Here is an 18,594-nt window from a genome sequence, read left to right as displayed (position 1 = left end):
CAGTAAAAATAAATGACAAGTTATAAAAATGTCTTACATTCACATAGGGTTTTTGTTTGTGTTCTTTTGTTTTTACTTAACACCTTTCACTTTATGTGAAGGCATATGAGTAAGAATGTTTAACCTCATTTTACAAAGGTTAAGCGACTTCTTTGAGCTAATAGTTGGTTAGATTATCTGTGAAATCCAAATACACTGCTCTTTCCCTGTACCTTAGGTTCTGATTCATTGTGACAGCATGACACAATAATTTTTTTTAAAGTTACGTACACAAACTGTGTAAGAATACATGGAATACAAAATCCGATACCAGGGGCTTCCCTGGTGGCGCAGTGGTTGAGAGTCCGCCTGCCGATGCAGGGGACGCGGGTTCGTGCCCCGGTCCGGGAAGATCCCACATGCCGCGGAGCAGCTCGGCCCGTGAGCCATGGCCGCTGAGCCTGCGCATCCGGAGCCTGTGCTCCGCAATGGGAGAGGCCACAACAGTGAGAGACCCATTTATCGCAAAAAAAAAAAAAAAAAAATCCGATACCAGAAGCACACTACATATTTTAAATTTGTACCATTGAAAGTTGTTTTCACCCTAGGCAGTCTTATTAAATGAAATGCTAATAGACCAATTTTTAACAGAGTCTTTGTCATGTTTTAGACTTCAAATTAAGCTAACTTTTAAAACTATGTTTTAAAACAAGTAAAAACTTAAAGCTATAAACAAGTAAAAACTAAAGCTATAAAACTTTTAGAGGAAAATATGGAAGAATATCTTTGTGACTTGGGGTGGGCAGGGATTTCTGAGGACACAGAAACCAATAACCATTAAAAAAATGATAAGCTAAATTTAATGAAAATTGAATACATCTATTTACGAAAAGAAAATATTAAGAAAACAATAGGCAAACCACAGACTGGGGGAAAATATTTACAAAATACATATATGACAAAAGACTTGTATCCAGAATATCTAAAGAATACCTGCTTATACTTAATGTTAAAAAGACAAACAACCCGGATCTGGGAGAAGATGGCAGAAGAGTAAGATGCAGAGATCACCTTCCTCCCCACAGATACATCAGAAATACATCTACACGTGGAACTGCTCCTATGGAACACATACTGAGCACTGGCAGAAGACCTCAGACCTCCCAAAAGGCAAGAAACTCCCCACGTACCTGGGTAGGGAAAAAGAAAAAAGAAAAATCAGAGACAAAAGAATACGGATGGGACATGCACCAGTGGGAGGGAGCTGTGAAGGAGGAAAGGTTTCCACACACTAGGAAGCCCCTTCATGGGCAGAGACTGTGGGTGGCAGAGGGGGAAGCTTCGGAACTGCAGAGGAGAGCGCAGCAACAGGGGTGCGGAAGGCAAAGCAGAGAGATTCCCGCACGGAGGATTGGTGCCAACTGACACTCACCAGCTTGACAGGCTTGTCTGCTTACCTGCTGGGGCGGCTGGGGGCTGGTAGCTGAGGCTCGGGCTTCGCTCGGATCACAGGGAGAGGACTGCGGTTGGCGGCGTGAACACAGCCTGAAGGGGGCTAGTGCACAACAGCTAGCTGGGAGGGACCCCGGGAAAAACTCTGGACCTACCGAAGAGGCAAGAGACTTTTTCTTCCCCCTTTGTTTCCTGGTGCGTGAGGAGAGGGGATTAAGAGCGCTGCTTAAAGGAGCTCCAGAGACGGGCACGAGCCGTGGCTATCAGCGCGGACCCCAGAGATGGGCATGAGACGCTAAGGCTGCTGCTGCCGCCACCAGGAAGCCTGTGTGCGAGCACAGGTCACTATCCCCACCTCCCCTCTCGGGAGCCTGTGCAGCCCGCCACTGCCAGGGTCCTGTGATCCAGGGATCCAAAGACAACTTCCCCGGGAGAACGCACAGTGTGCCTCGGGATTGTGCAACGTCATGCTGGCCTCTGCCGCCGCAGGCTCGCTCCGCATCTGTACCCCTCCCTCAACCCGGCCTGAGTGAGCCAGAGCCCCTGAATCCACTGCTCCTTTAAACCCGTCCTGTCTGAGCGAAGAACAGACGCCCTCAGGTGACCTACACGCAGAGGCGGGGACAAATCCAAAGCTGAACCCTGGGAGCTGTGAGAACAAAGAAGAGAAAGGGAAATCTCTCCCATCAGCCTCAGAAGCAGCGGATTAAAGCGGCACAATCTATTTGTTGTACCCTGCACCTGTGGAATACCTGAATAGACAATGAATCATCCCAAATTGAGGAGGTGGACTTTGGGAGCAAGATATATTATTTTTTCCCCTTTTCCTCTTTTTGTGTGTATGTGTGTGCTTCTGTGTGAGATTTTGTCTGTATAGTTTTCCTTTCACCATTTGTTGTAGGGTTCAGTCTGTCCATTCTTTTTTTTTTATTACTTTATTTAAAAATTTTTTTCATAATTATTTTTTATTTTAATAACTTTATTTTATTTTATCCTACTTTATTTTATTTTATTTTATCCTCTTTCTTTCTTGCGATTTTTTCTCCCTTTTATTCTGAGCCATGTGGATAAAAGGCTCTTGGTGCTCCAGCCAGGAGTCAGTGCTGTGCCTCTGAGGTGGGAGAGCCAACTTCAGGACACTGGCCCACAAGAGACCCCCCAGCTCCACGTAATATCAAACAGCAAAAATCTCCCAGAGATCTCCATCTCAACACCAAGACCCAGCTTCACTCAATGACCAGCAAGCTACAGTGCTGGACGCCTTATGCCAAACAACTAGCAAGACAGGAACACAGCCCCATCCATTAGCAGAGAGGCTGCCTAAAATCATACGGCCACAGACACCCCAAAACACACCACCAGATGTGGACCTGCACATGAGAAAGACAAGATCCAGCCTCATTTACCGGAGCACAGGCACTAGTCCCCTCCACCAGAAAGCCTACACAGACCACTGAACGAACCTTAGCCACTGGGGACAGACACCAAAAACAACAGGAACTACAAACCTGCAGCCCGCGAAAAGGAGACCCGAAACACAGTAAGTTAAGCAAAATGAGAAGACAGAAGAACACACAGTAGATGAAGGAGCAAGATAAAAACCCACCAGACCTAACAAATGAAGAGGAAATAGGCAGTCTACCTGAAAAAGAATTCAGAGTAATGAGAGTAAAGATGATCCAAAATCTTGGAAATAGAATAGAGAAAATGCAAGAACATTTAACAAGGACCTAGAAGAACTAAAGAGGAAACAAGCAATGATGAACAACACAATAAATGAAATTAAAAATACTCTAGATGGGATCAATAGCAGAATAACTGAGGCAGAAGAACAGATAAGTGACCTGGAAGATAAAATAGTGGAAATAACTACAGAGCAGAATAAAGAAAAAAGAATGAAAAGAACTGAGGACAGTCCCAGAGACCTCTGGGACAACATTAAATGCACCAATATTCGAATTATAAGGGTCCCAGAAGAAGAAAAGAAGAAAGGGACTGAGAAAATATTTGAAGAGATTATAGTTGAAAACTTCCCTAATATGGGAAAGGAAATAGTTAATCAAATCCAGGAAGAACAGAGAGTCCCATACAGGATAAATCCAAGGAGAAACACACCAAGACACATATTAATCAAACTATCAAAAATTAAATACAAAGAAAACATATTAAAAGCAGCAAGGGAAAAGCAACAAATAACACACAAGGGAATCCCCATAAGGTTAACAACTGATCTCTCAGCAGAAACTCTGCAAGCCAGAAGGGACTGGCAGGACATATTTAAAGTGATGAAGGGGAAAAACCTACAACCAAGATTACTCTACCCAGGAAGGATCTCATTCAGATTTAATGGAGAAATTAAAACCTTTACAGACAAGCAAAAGCTGAGAGAGTTCAGCACCACGAAACCAGCTTTACAACAAAAGCTAAAGGAACTTCTCTAGGCAAGAAACACAAGAGGAGGAAAAGGCTGACAATAACAAACCCAAAACAATTAAGAAAATGGGAATAGGAACATATATATCGATAATTACCTTAAATGTAAATGGATTAAATGCTCCCATCAAAAGACACAGACTGGCTGAACGGATACAAAAACAAGACCCGTATATATGCTGTCTACAAGAGACCCACTTCAGACCTAGGGACACATACAGACTGAAAGTGAGGGGATGGAAAAAGATATTCCATGTAAATGGAAATCAAAAGAAAGCTGGAGTAACAATTCTCATATCAGACAAAATAGACTTTAAAATAAAGACTATTAGAAGAGACAAAGAAGGACACTACATAATGATCAAGGGATCGATCCAAGAAGAAAATATAACAATTGTAAATATTTATGCACCCAACATAGGAACACCTCAATACATAAGGCAAATACTAACAGCCATAAAAGGGGAAATCGACAGTAACACAATCATAGGGGACTTTAACACCCCACTTTCACCAATGGACAGGTCATCCAAAATGAAAGTAAGGAAACAAGCTTTAAATGATACATTAAACAAGATGGACTTAATTGATATTTATAGGACATTCCATCCAAAAACAACAGAATACACATTTTTCTCAAGTGCTCATAGAACATTCTCCGGGATAGGTCATATCTTGGGTCACAAATCAAGTCTTGGTAAATTTAAGAAAATTGAAATTGTATCAAGTATCTTTTCCAACCACAACGCTATGAGACTAGACATCAATTACAGGAAAAGATCTGTAAAAAATACAAACACATGGAGGCTAAACAATACATTAATAACCAAAAGATCACTGAAGAAATCAAAGAGGAAATCAAAAAACACCTAGAAATAAATGACAATGAAAGCACGACAACCCAAAACCTATGGGATGCAGCAAAAGCAATTCTAAGAGGGAAGTTTATAGCAATACAATCCTACCTTAAGAAACAGGAAAAATCTCGAATAAACAACCTAACCTTGCACCTAAAGCAATTAGAGAAAGAAGAACAAAAATCCCCAAAGTTAGCAGAAGGAAAGAAATCATAAAGATCAGATCAGAAATAAATGAAAAAGAAATGAAGGAAACGATAGCAAAGATCAATAAAACTAACAGCTGGTTCTTTGACAAGATAAACAAAATTGATAAACCATTAGCCAGACTCATCAAGAAAATAGGGAGAAGACTCAAATCAGTAGAATTAGAAATGAAAAAGGAGAAGTAACAACTGACACTGCAGAAATACAAAGGATCATGAGAGATTACTACAAGCAACTCTATGCCAATAAAATGGACAACGTGATAAAATGGACAAATTCTTAGAAATGCACAACCTGCCGAGACTGAACCAGGAAGAAATAGAAAATATGAACAGACCAATCACCAGCATTGAAATTGAAACTGTGATTAAAAATCTTCCAACAAACAAAAGCCCAGGACCAGATGGCTTCACAGGCGAATTCTACCAAACATTTAGAGATGAGCTAACACCTATCCTTCGCAAACTCTTCCAAAATATAGCAGAGGGAGGAACACTCCCAAACTCATTCTATGAGGCCACCATCACCCTGATACCAAAACCAGGCAAGGATGTCACAAAGAAAGAAAACTACAGGCCAACATCACTGATGAACATAGATGCAAAAATCCTCAACAAAATACTAGCAAACAGAATCCAACAGCACATTAAACGGATCATACACCATGATCAAGTGGGGTTTATTCCAGGAATGCAAGGATTCTTCAATATACGCAAATCAAGCAACGTGATACACCATATTAACAAGTTGAAGGAGAAAAACCATATGATCATCTCAATAGATGCAGAGAAAGCTTTCAACAAAATTCAACACCCATTTATGATAAAAACCCTGCAGAAAGTAGGCATAGAGGGAACTTTCCTCAACATAATAAAGGCCATATATGACAAACCCACAGCCAACATGGTCCTCAATGGTGAAAAACTGAAACCATTTCCTCTAAGATCAGGAACAAGACAAGGTTGCCCACTCTCACCACTCTTATTCAACATAGTTTTGGAAGTTTTAGCCACAGCAATCAGAGAAGAAATGGAAACAAAAGGAAACCAAATCGGAAAAGAAGAAGTAACACTGTCACTGTTTGCAGATGACATGATACTATACATAGAGAATCCTAAAGATGCTACCAGAAAACTACTAGAGCTAATCAATGAATTTGGTAAAGTAGCAGGATACAAAATTAATGCACAGAAATCTCTGGCATTCCTATACACTAATGATGAAAAATCTGAAAGTGAAATCAAGAAAACACTCCCATTTACCACTGCAACAAAAAGAATAAAATATCTAGGAATAAACCTACCTAAGGAGACAAAAGACCTGTATGCAGAAAATTATAAGACACTGATGAAAGAAATTAAAGATGATACAAATAGATGGAGAGATATACCATGTTCTTGGACTGGAAGAATCAACATTGTGAAAATGATTCTACTACCCAAAGCAATCTACAGATTCAATGCAATCCCTATCAAACTACCACTGGCATTTTTCACAGAACTAGAACAAAAAATTTCACAATTTGTATGGAAACACAAAAGACCCCGAATAGCCAAAGCAATCTTGAGAACGAAAAATGGAGCTGGAGGAATCAGGCTCCCTGACTTCAGACTATACTACAAAGCTACAGTAATCAAGACAGTATGGTACAAGCACAAAAACAAATATAGATCAATGGAACAGGATAGAACGCCCAGAGATAAACCCACGCACATATGGACACCTTATTTTTGATAAAGGAGGCAAGAATATACAGTGGAGAAAAGACAGCCTCTTCAATAAGTGGTGCTGGGAAAACTGGACAGGTACTTGTAAAAGTATGAAAGTACAACACTCCCTAACACCATACACAAAAATAAGCTCAAAATGGATTAAAGACCTAAATGTAAGATCAGACACTATCACACTTTTAGAGGAAAACATAGAGCACTCTATGACATAAATCACAGCAAGATCCTTTTTGACCCACTTCCTAGAGAAATGGAAATAAAGACAAAAATAAACAAATGGGACCTAATGAAACTTAAAATCTTTTGCACAGCAAAGGAAACCATAAACAAAACCAAAAGACAACCCTCAGAATTGGAGAAAATATTTGCAAACGAAGCAACTTACAAAGGATTAATCTCCAAATTTACAAGCAGCTCATGCAGCTCAATAACAAAAAATCAAACAACCCTTCAAAAAATGGGCAGAAGACCTAAATAGACATTTCTCCAATGAAGATATACTGATTGCCAACAAACACATGAAAGAATGCTCAATATCATTAATCATTAGAGAAATGCAAATCAAAACTACAATGAGATATCATCTCACACCAGTCAGAATGGCCATCATCAAAAAATCTAGAAACAAATGCTGGAGAGGGTGTGGAGAAAAGGGAACACTCTTGCACTGTTGGTGGGAATTCAAATTGATACAGCCACTATGGAGAACAGTATGGAGGTTCTTTAAAAAACTAAAAATGGAATTTCTATACGACCCAGCAATCCCACTACTGGGCATATACCCTGAGAAAACCATAATTCAAAAAGAGTCATGTACCAAAATATTCATTGCAACTTTGTTTACAATAGCCAGGACATGGAAGCAACCTAAGTGTCCATTGACAGATGCATGGATAAAGAAGATGTGGCACATACATACAATGGAATATTACTCAGCCATAAAAAGAAACGAAATTGAGTTATTTGTAGTGAGATGGATGGACCTAGAGTCTGTCATACAGAGTGAAGTAAGTCAGAAAGAGAAAAATGCCGTATGCTAACACATATATATGGAATCTAAGAAGAAAAAAAAATAGGTCATGAAGAACCTAGGGGTAAGACGGGAATAAAGACGCAGACCTACTAGAGCATGGACTTGAGGATATGGGGAGGGGGAAGGTAAGCTGTGACAAAGTGAGAGAGTGGCATGGAAATATATACACTACCAAACGTAAAATAGATAGCTAGTGAGAAGCAGCCACATAGCATAAGGAGATCAGCTCAGTGGTTTGTGACCACCTAGAGGGGTGGGATAGGGAGGGTGGGAGGGAGGGAGATGCAAGCGGGAAGAGATATGGGGATATATGTATATGTATAACTGATTCACTTTGTTATAAATCAGAAACTAACACACCATTGTAAAGCAATTATACTCCAATAAAGATGTTTAAAAAAAAAAGACAACCCAGTTGAAAAATGGACAAAAGACTTGAATAGACTTTACGAAGAAAGATATATAAATGACTATTAAGCACACAAAAAAGTGCTTATCATTAGTCATCTTCGAAATGTAATGAGATATCACTGCACATCTACAAGAACGAATAAAATTAAGACTGAGAACACCAAATGTTAGGATGTGGAACAACCAGTGTTCTCATATTGCTTATGTAGTACAATATGTAAAAAGTAAAACTGGAACATCCATTTTGGAAAAATGGATTGACACATTTTTTAACAGCTTTACTGAGATAAAATTTACAAATCATAAAATTTACCCATTTTAATGTGCAGTTCAGTGAGTTTTGGTACATGAATACAGTCACAAAACTACCAACACAATCAAGATTTATATATTTTTATCACCCTCAGCCCAGGCAATCACTGATCTGCTTTCTGTCAGTATAGTTTTGCATTTCCTAGAAATTCATAGAAATGAAATCGAACATTATGTAGCATTTTGTCTGGCCTCTTTTACTTAGTGAAATATTTTTAAGATTATTGATGTAGCATTTTTAAATGGGCAAAAGGTTTGAGCAGATATTTCACAAAAGAAGATATATGAACAGCCAATAAGCACGTAAAAAGGTATTAAATATTACTGATGTTAATTATCACTAGTCATCAGAGAAATATAAACACATTTTATACCCATCAGAATAATAACTAAAATTAATGACTGGGAATACAGTGTTGGCAGCTGAAACTCTAATACATTGCTGGTGGGAATGCAAAATGATATAGGTACTTTCAAAAACAGGTTGGCAGGGGTTTTTTTGTTTTTGTTTTTTAAGTTAAACCTATGCTTACCATACAGTTCATCCATTCTACTCCAAGGTATTAAAAACATCAAGAATTTCACTGACATGATGCTGAGTAGAAAAATTTTACATATACCATTTTTATGCATTCTGGAATAAGCAGAACTAATTGTATTACTTTTCTATTGTTACCACCCCAAACTTAGAGGCCTAAACAACACAGATTTATTATTTTATGGTTGTGTAGGTCAGAAGTCTAAATCTTGGTCTCATTGAGCTAAAATTAAGATGATAGCAGGGGCTTCCCTGGTGGCGCAGTGGTTGAGAGTCCGCCTGCCGATGCAGGGGACACGGGTTCGTGCCCCGGTCTGGGAGGATCCCACATGCCATGGAGTGGCTGGGCCCGTGAGCCATGGCCATTGATCCTGCGCGTCCGGAGCCTGCGTGTCCGGAGCCTGTGCTCCGCAACGGGAGAGGCCACAACAGTGAGAGGCCCACATACAGCAAAAAAAAAAAAAAAAAAAAAAAGATGATAGCAGAGCTGCATTCTTTTCTGTAGGTTTTGAGTAGGATGTATTTCCTTGCCTTTTTCAACTTCTAGCGGCTGTCTTCTTTCCTTGGTTCTTGGTCCCCTCCCTCCATCTTCAAGCCAGCGTTGAATCCTCCTCTTCTATTTCCCTCTTCCATGTTTAAGGAACCTTGTGATTACATCGAGCCCATTCAGATAATTCAGGATAATCTCCCTAACTTAAGGTCCTCTGATTAGCAACCTTCTATTTGCAACCTTAATTCCCGTTTGCAATGTAAAGTAACATATTTATGGGTTCCAGGGATTAGATCTTGTACATCTTTGAGGATGTTCTATACTAATTAAGGTGAAAAAATTTGAATGGTGGTTGCCTATTAGGAGCACATAGTGGCGAGGTGAGGGAAGTTGACTGGGAAGGGATGTGTGGGAATTTTCTGGTGAAGTAGAAATGTCCTATATCATGATAGGTGTATGTTACAAAGATGTATTCATTTGTCAAAGGTTTGTGCATTTAAATGTATGTAAGTTTTACTTTAAGAAAAAGAGTACTGTTAAAAATAAAAATAATTGAGGGGGGCATTCGGAATGGCTGGAGGAATAGATGAAGTAAGAATGTGGATATTTTTAGAGCTGGATAATGAGTACATGGTAGTTCATTATACTATTATATCTACTTTCTTTGAATTTGGAATTTTTCATATTAAAAAGTTAAACGAATATTCATTTCATTCTAAGTAGTTAAGTCCCTGAATGCCATGAAAATGTTTATTAGTAAAATTGCATCTGATTTATTTCAAATGTTAATTTTTAAAATATCAAACTTTACATTAACAACTAAAATTTCTTTTTGGCAGCCACGAAGAACTGTACTCAGGTCGCCCCTATGGAGCCCTTGATTCAGGTTTCAATAGTGTGGACAGTGGTGATAAGAGATGGTCAGGGAATGAAGTAAGTGTTTCTTCTATTCTGCATGTTATAACATGATTAAGAAAAAATAAAATGATGAAAATGGAAAGTGTCTTAACTGGACTCAATTTCTTGTTATATAAAATATAGAATAGCCAAGGGAGGAGTAAAACTCCCACATAATCCTACCATCAAAAAAGGTATTATGTTTCTTTACCATCTTTTACCATGTGTGTTTTACATGTGTGTTACCTCATTGTGTTGTATAAATAATTTTATATCCTGGATGGTCAAATGGGAACTGAGCCAGTTACAACTGAAACCTGAACGTTGAGGGCCTGTATAATCTTGAGCAGAGGTGGTAGAAAGGGTACTGTAAGGTAAGAAAATAGAACTGTAGGCTGATGGGTAATGAGATGGGAACCTTAATGAAGAGTATCCACATGCTCAAGATAAATAAGTAACTTTCTCAGCTAATTATATCATTTTTCTCTCTCTTTTTTTGGCTGCATTTGGGTCTTCGTTGCAGTGCATGAGCTTCTCATTGTGGTGGCTTCTCTTGTTGCAGAGCACAGGCTCTAGGCGCATGGGCTTCCGTGGTTGCAGCACACAGGCTCAGTAGTTGCAGCGTGCAGGCCCTATAGCATGCAGGCTTCAGTAGTTGCAGCACGTGGGCTCAGTAGTTGTGACATGCAGGCTTTAGGGCGCACAGGCTTAGTTGCTCCTCAGCATGTGGGATCTTCCCGGACCAGGGATTGAACCCGTGTCCCCTGCATTGGCAGGTGGATTCTTAACCACTGCACCACCAGGGAAGTCCCTCATTTTTCTCTTTTAATTATCAGCATTATGTTTTCTCTCTTCTTTTTAAATTACTAAGGTATAATATTTTAGCTATAAATTGGGTTAAATGATTAAGGTTTTGTTTAGCAGGACTAGTAATGTACCATTTGTAACATTGTTTTATTGGGAGTCTAAAGCAAATTAATTTTAGAATACAGCCCATTTGTCATGTGGAATTGCTTGGGTATTTGTGCGTGGGTGGGTGTGTACATGATTGTGGCTATATCAATACAGATACATTTATGTCAATACTTTAAATTCATATATGTATGTATATAGAGTCATATATACCCTATTTTTTAAATTGTGGTGAAATACATATAAAATTTACCATTTTAACCATTTTTAAGAGTGAGTTTCAGTGGCATTAAGTACATTCATATTGTTGGATAATATGTGCATCTCTAGATGCATCTGTGAAACTACTTTGCTATTTCTTCTTAAATATAAATTCTAATGAATTTATATTATATCTGTGTTTTAAGTACCATGTTGTCTTAAAATTTGAAATGATTTATTTTAATGTTTCTTCTATTTTTTTTAAGCCTACAGATGAATTTTCAGATCTGCCTCTTCGTGTAGCAGAAATTACTAAAGAACAAAGACTACGAAGAGAAAGCCAGTACCAGGAGAATCGCAGCAGTATAGTAGTAACAAATGGTGGAGGTAAACATGATTCCTGACGACATCCAAAGTCTTTATAATCTCTCTGACTTTTTAAGTGGCCTTTTCACATCCACTCCTTTTATTTGTGTATCTGTAGCTTCTTCCAGTCTTTCTTTAAAGACCTCCCTCCTCTTCTCATCTGATTAGAAAAAAAATGTTTTCTATTAGGGTTAAATTTCAGTTTCTCTGTTTCAGACTTGCAATTAAAATACAGTGTTTTTCCCTTATTCGTATTTTGGGAGGAAACTTTACTAAAGACAGTTTACCTGGAATAGATCTTTGTTCATCTTGATTTAACCATGATCTTCTTTGAAGTACTATTCTCCTTTTTAAAGATTCTCTTTGTGGTCATTATTTGACCTCTTTTAGGAATTCAGTACATTTCTTGATGTGTACCTTTTCTTTCATCTGGAATTGTGCTCTTCATGGGCATCTGAATCCAAGTTTTCCTTATTCTGGTATTTTAAAATTTATAATTTAAATTAAAAAATGTTTTTAATTTATTTTTATAGTTCATTAACAAACAGAGCTCTTTCTGCTTTCTTGTGCTTCTGAAGCAGACTCTTGATTTTAGCATTCCATTCAATATTGCTTTAGTTTGAATTACCAAATCCTAATGTTTAAATTTTAAGGGCCAGTTATAAGGGAGAAATGACTTTGATTTTCCAGAAATCTATTATATTATCTAAGAAGACCATTCATCTCTGAATGATGAGTTCAATTAAATGGTTTGCCCCACCTTTTTTTCCTTACCATCTTATATTCAGTTTTTACTCCTGTCACTTACCATTTCAGTACTTTTCATTTTAATCTTGCTTTCGTATGAGATATCTTTCCCATTGGTTCATTTCAGACTTAAAATAATCTCTAGATCTGTGCCACTAGCCACATGTGGTTATTGAGCATTTGAAATGTGGCTTTTCTGAATTGAGCTGTACTATAAATATAAAACACACATCAGATTTTGAAGCCTTTGCATGAGAAAGAGAATGTAAAACATCAGTAATACTTTATATTGATTATATGTTATAATAATATTTTAAATATATTGAACAAAGTAAAATATATTATTAAAATTAATGTCACCTTTTCTTTTGACTTTTTTATGTGGCTACTAGATAATTTAAAATTACATGTGTGGTTCACTTTCATAGCTTATGTTCTATTTCTCTTGGATAGCACTGGTCTAGACAGTATGAAAAAGTGATGTTGCTTTCTTGGGAGATAGTTATAAAATGAACTGTTGATTTAGTCACACAAGTTGTAGCACATTGGAAAAATGCATTTATGCACCTGGTTTCTAACACGGGTGTAGACTTAAAACCTTTTCAGCCTTTTATCTATTTATATAATTATGATAAGTCAATTCATTTTTATATTAACTGCTGTTATGGAATTATTTAGAAATAATTGAGTCAGAAAACTAAATTGAGAAATAGACTTCTTCAAGTTTTCTATTCCCAGCAACTGCAACTTTTAGGCAGCCTGTAGACCACCATACAATAATGGCTGGGAGTAAATACATCTCTGGAGAAACCATCTTAGTAGTAAGGTTTTTTTTTTTCTAGTGTGCCATTTAAAGTGGCTTTTTTTTTTCATTTTTAAATGCTAACAATACTTTATTAAGGAATAGTTTACATAGAGTAAAATGCACAGATTTTAAACATGCAACTTGTTGAGTTTTGACAAACAGATACATGTGTGTAGCCATTACCCAGATTAAGATACAGAAGTTTTCCACCACCTCTGAATCTTCCTTTGCTCCCTGTTGCAGTCAACCGTTCCTTGCCACCAGAGGTAATCACTATTACAATTTCTACCACTGATGGTTATTTGGGCTAGTTTTTTTTTTTTTTTTAATTTTTATTTTTTATTAGTTTCTGCTTTATAACAAAGTGAATCAGTCATACATATACATCTGTTCCCACATCCCTTCCCTCATGCATCTCCCTCCCTCCCACCCTCCCCATCCCACCCCTCCAGTCGGTCACAAAGCACCGAGCTGATCTCCCTGTGCTCTGCGGCTGCTTCCCACTATCTATCTACCTTACGTTTCGTAGTGTATATATGTCCATGCCTCTCTTTTGCTTTGTCACAGCTTACCCTTCCCCCTCCCCATATCCTCAAGTCCATTCTCAAGTAGGTCCGTGTCTTTATTGCCGTTTTACCCCTAGGTTCTTCATGACATTTTTTTTTAAATTCCATATATATGTGTTAGCATACGGTATTTGTTTTTCTCTTTCTGGCTTACTTCACTCTGTATGACAGACTCTAGGTCTATCCACCTCATTACAAATAGCTCAGTTTCGTTTCTTTTTATGGCTGAGTAATATTCCATTGTATATATGTGCCACATCTTCTTTATCCATTCATCCGATGATGGACACTTAGGTTGTTTCCAGCTCCAGGCTATTGTGAATAGAGCTGCAATGAACATTTTGGTACATGTCTCTTTTTGAATTATGGTTTTCTCAGGGTATATGCCTAGTAGTGGGATTGCTGGGTCATATGGTAGTTCTATTTTTAGTTTTTAAGGAACCTCCATACTGTTCTCCATAGTGGCTGTACCAATTCACATTCCCACCAGCAGTGCAAGAGTGTTCCCTTTTCTCCACACCCTCTCCGGCATTTATTGTTTCTAAATTTCTTGATGATGGCCATTCTGACTGGTGTGAGATGATATCTCATTGTAGTTTTGATTTGCATTTCTCTAATGATTAATGATGTTGAGCATTCTTTCATGTGTTTGTTGGCAGTCTGTATATCATCTTTGGAGAAATGCCTATTTAAGTCTTCTGCCCATTTTTGGATTGGGTTGTTTGTATTTTTGCTATTGAGCTGCATGAGCTGTTTATAAATTTTGGAGATTAATCCTTTGTCAGTTGCTTCATTTGCAAATATTTTCTCCCATTCTGAGGGTTGTCTTTTGGTCTTGTTTATGGTTTCCTTTGCTGTGCAAAAGCTTTGAAGTTTCATTAGGTCCCATTTGTTTATCTTTGTTTTTATTTCCATTTCTCTAGGAGGTGGGTCCAAAAGGATCTTGCTGTGATTTATGTCATAGAGTGTTCTGCCTATGTTTTCCTCTAAGAGTTTGATAGTTTCTGGCCTTACATTTAGGTCTTTAATCCATTTTGAGCTTATTTTTGTGTATGGTGTTAGGGAGTGTTCTAATCTCATACTTTTACATGTCCCTGTCCAGTTTTCCCAGCACCACTTATTGAAGAGGCTGTCCTTTCTCCACTGTACATTCCTGCCTCCTTTATCAAAGATAAGGTGACCATATGTGTGTGGGTTTATCTCTGGGCTTTCTGTCCTGTTCCATTGATCTATCTTTCTGTTTTTGTGCCAGTACCACACTGTCTTGAGTACTGTAGCTTTGTAGTATAGTCTGAAGTCAGGGAGCCTGATTCCTCCAGCTCCGTTTTTCGTTCTCAAGATTGCTTTGGCTATTCGGGGTCTTTTGTTTTCCCAAACAAATTTTGAAACTTTTTGTTCTAGTTCTGTGAAAAATGCCAGTGGTAGTTTGATAGGGATTTCATTGAATCTGTAGATTGCTTTGGGTAGTAGAGTCATTTTCACAATATTGATTCTTCCAATCCAGGAGCATGGTATATCTCTCCATCTATTTGTATCATCTTTAATTTCTTTCATCAGTGTCTTATAATTTTCTGCATACAGGTCTTTTGTCTCCTTAGGTAGGTTTATTCCTAGGTATTTTATTCTTTTTGTTGCAGTGGTAAATGGGAGTGTTTTCTTGATTTCATTTTCAGATTTTTCATCATTAGTGTACAGGAATGCCAGAGATTTCTGTATATTAATTTTGTATCCTGCTACTTTACCAAATTCATTGATTAGCTCTAGTAGTTTTCTGGTAGCATCTTTAGGATTCTCTATGTATAGTATCATGTCATCTGCAAACAGTGACAGCTTTACTTCTTCTTTTCCAATTTGGATTCCTTTTATTTCCATTTCTTCTCTGATTGCTGTGGCTAAAACTTCCAAAACTAAGTTGAATAAGAGTGGTGAGAGTGGGCAGCCTTGTCTTGTTCCTGATCTTAGTGGAAATGGTTTCAGTTTTTCACCATTGAGGACCATGTTGGCTGTGGGTTTGTCATATATGGCCTTTATTATGTTGAGGAAAGTTCCCTCTATGCCTACTTTCTGCAGGGTTTTTATCATAAATGGGTGTTGAATTTTGTTGAAAGCTTTCTCTGCATCTATTGAGATGATCATATGGTTTTTCTCCTTCAACTTGTTAATATGGTGTATCACATTGATTGATTTGCATATATTGAAGAATCCTTGCATTCCTGGAATAAACCCCACTTGATCATGGTGTATGATCCTTTTAATGTGCTGTTGGATTCTGTTTGCTAGTATTTTGTTGAGGATTTTTGCATCTATGTTCATCAGTGATGTTGGCCTGTAGTTTTCTTTCTTTGTGACATCCTTGCCTGGTTTTGGTATCAAGGTGATGGTGGCCTCGTAGAATGAGTTTGGGAGTGTTCCTTTCTCTGATATTGTTTGGAAGAGTTTGAGAAGGATGGGTGTTAGCTCTTCTCTAAATGTTTGATAGAATTCGCCTGTGAAGCCATCTGGTCCTGGGCTTTTGTTTGTTGGAAGATTTTTTATCACAGTTTCAATTTCAGTGCTTGTGATTGGTCTGTTCATATTTTCTATTTCTTCCTGATTCAGTCTTGGCAGGGTGTGCATTTCTAAGAATTTGTCCATTTCTTCCAGGTTGTCCATTTTATTGGCATAGAGTTTCTTGTAGTAATCTCTCATGATCTTTTGTATTTCTGCAGTGTCAGTTGTTACTTCTCCTTTTTCATTTCTAATTCTATTGATTTGAGTCTTCTCCCTTTTTTTCTTGATGAGTCTGGCTAATGGTTTGTCAATTTTGTTTATCTTCTCAAAGAACTAGCTTTTAGTTTTATTGATCTTTGCTATTATTTCCTTCATTTCTTTTTCATTTATTTCTGATCTGATCTTTATGATTTCTTTCCTTCTGCTTATTTTGGGGGTTTTTTGTTCTTCTTTCTCTAATTGCTTTAGGTGCAGGGTCAGGTTGTTTACTCGAGATGTTTCCTGTTTCTTAAGGTGGGATTGTATTGCTATAAACTTCCCCCTTAGAACTGCTTTTGCTGCGTCCCATAGGTTTTGGGTCGTGGTGTCTCCATTGTCATTTGTTTCTAGGTATTCTTTTATTTCCTGTTTGATTTCTTCAGTGATCACTTTGTTATTGAGTAGTGTATTGTTTAGCCTCCATGTGTTTGTATTTTTTACAGATCTTTTCCTGTAATTGATGTCTAGTCTCATAGCATAGTGGTCTGAAAAGATACTTGATACAATTTCAATTTTCTTAAATTTACCAAGGCTTGATTTGTGACCCAAGATATGATCTATCCTGGAGAATGTTCCATGAGCACTTGAGAAAAATGTGTATTCTGTTGTTTTTGGATGGAATGTCCTATAAATATCAATTAAGTCCATCTTGTTTAATGTATCATTTAAAGCTTGTGTTTCCTTATTTATTTTCATTTTGGATGACCTGTCCATTGGTGAAAGTGGGGTGATTTTTTTGTTTGTTTGTTTGTTTGTTTGTTTTAAAGGGGCCTCTCCCGTTGCGGAGCACAGGCTCTGGACGTGCAGGCTCAGCAGCCATGGCTCACGGGCCCCACCGCTCCGCGGCATATGGGATCTTCCTGGACCGGAACCCGTGTCCCCTGCATCAGCAGGCGGACTCTCAACCACTGCGCCACCAGGGAAGCCCGAAAGTGGGGTGTTAAAGTCCCCTACTATGAGTGTGTTACTGTCGATTTCCCCTTTTATGGCTGTTAGTATTTGCCTTATGTATTGAGGTGCTCCTATGTTGGGTGCATAAATATTTACAATTGTTATATCTTCTTCTTGGATCGATCCCTTTATCATTATGTAGTGTCCTTCTTTGTCTCTTCTAATAGTCTTTATTTTAAAGTCTATTTTGTCTGATATGAGAATTGCTACTCCAGCTTTCTTTTGATTTCCATTTGCATGGAATATCTTTTTCCATCCCCTTACTTTCAATCTGTATGTGTCTCTAGGTCTGAAGTGGGTCTCTTGTAGACAGCATATATATGGGTCTTGTTTTTGTATCCATTCAGCCAATCTGTGTCTTTTGGTGGGAGCGTTTAGTCCATTTACATTTAAGGTAATTATTGATATGTATGTTCCTATTCCCATTTCCTTAATTGCTTTGGGTTCATTATTGTAGGTATATTCCTTCTGTTGTGTTTCTTGCCTAGAGAAGTTCCTTTAGCATTTGTTGTAAAGCTGGTTTGGTGGTGCTGAACTCTCTCAGCTTTTGCTTGTCTGTAAAGGTTTTAATTTCTCCATCAAATCTGAATGAGATCCTTGCTGGGTAGAGTAATCTTGGTTTCAGGTTTCTCTCCTTCATCACTTTAATTATGTCCTGCCACTCCCTTCTGGCTTGTAGAGTTTCTGCTGAGAGATCAGCTGTTAACCTGATGGGGATTCCCTTGTGTGTTATTTGTTTTTTTTCCCCTTACTGCTTTTTTCTTTTTTTTTTTTTTTGCGGTACGCGGGCCTCTCACTGTTGTGGCCTCTCCCGTTGCGGAGCACAGGCTCCGGATGCGCAGGCTCAGCGGCCGTGGCTCACGGGGCTAGTCGCTCTGCGGCATGTGGGATCTTCCCGGACCGGGGCACGAACCCGTGTCCCCTGCATCGGCAGGCGGACTCTCAACTACTGCGCCACC

General features: G+C 38.2%; 1 protein-coding gene across 5 annotated transcripts in view; it reads left to right on the top strand.

The window, feature by feature from the left end:
• The window catches only part of LRCH3 (leucine rich repeats and calponin homology domain containing 3), a 127,109-nt gene that overhangs the window by 61,001 nt on the left and 47,514 nt on the right, over window positions 1–18,594 (top strand). For all 5 annotated transcript variants that reach the window (XM_082626051.1, XM_082626050.1, XM_082626048.1 and 2 more), the window contains exons 7-8: window positions 10,282–10,375; window positions 11,719–11,839. In XM_082626051.1, the coding sequence (XP_082482177.1) occupies window positions 10,282–10,375; window positions 11,719–11,839 (215 nt within the window). The remainder of the gene's footprint in view (window positions 1–10,281; window positions 10,376–11,718; window positions 11,840–18,594) is intronic.

The sequence above is a fragment of the Mesoplodon mirus genome (assembly GCF_964341445.2).
Source record: "Mesoplodon mirus genome assembly, chromosome: 6".
Taxonomy (NCBI): Eukaryota; Metazoa; Chordata; class Mammalia; order Artiodactyla; family Ziphiidae; genus Mesoplodon; species Mesoplodon mirus.
Note: the sequence above shows the minus strand (reverse complement) of the source record. Positions and strands in the feature narration are given on the sequence as shown.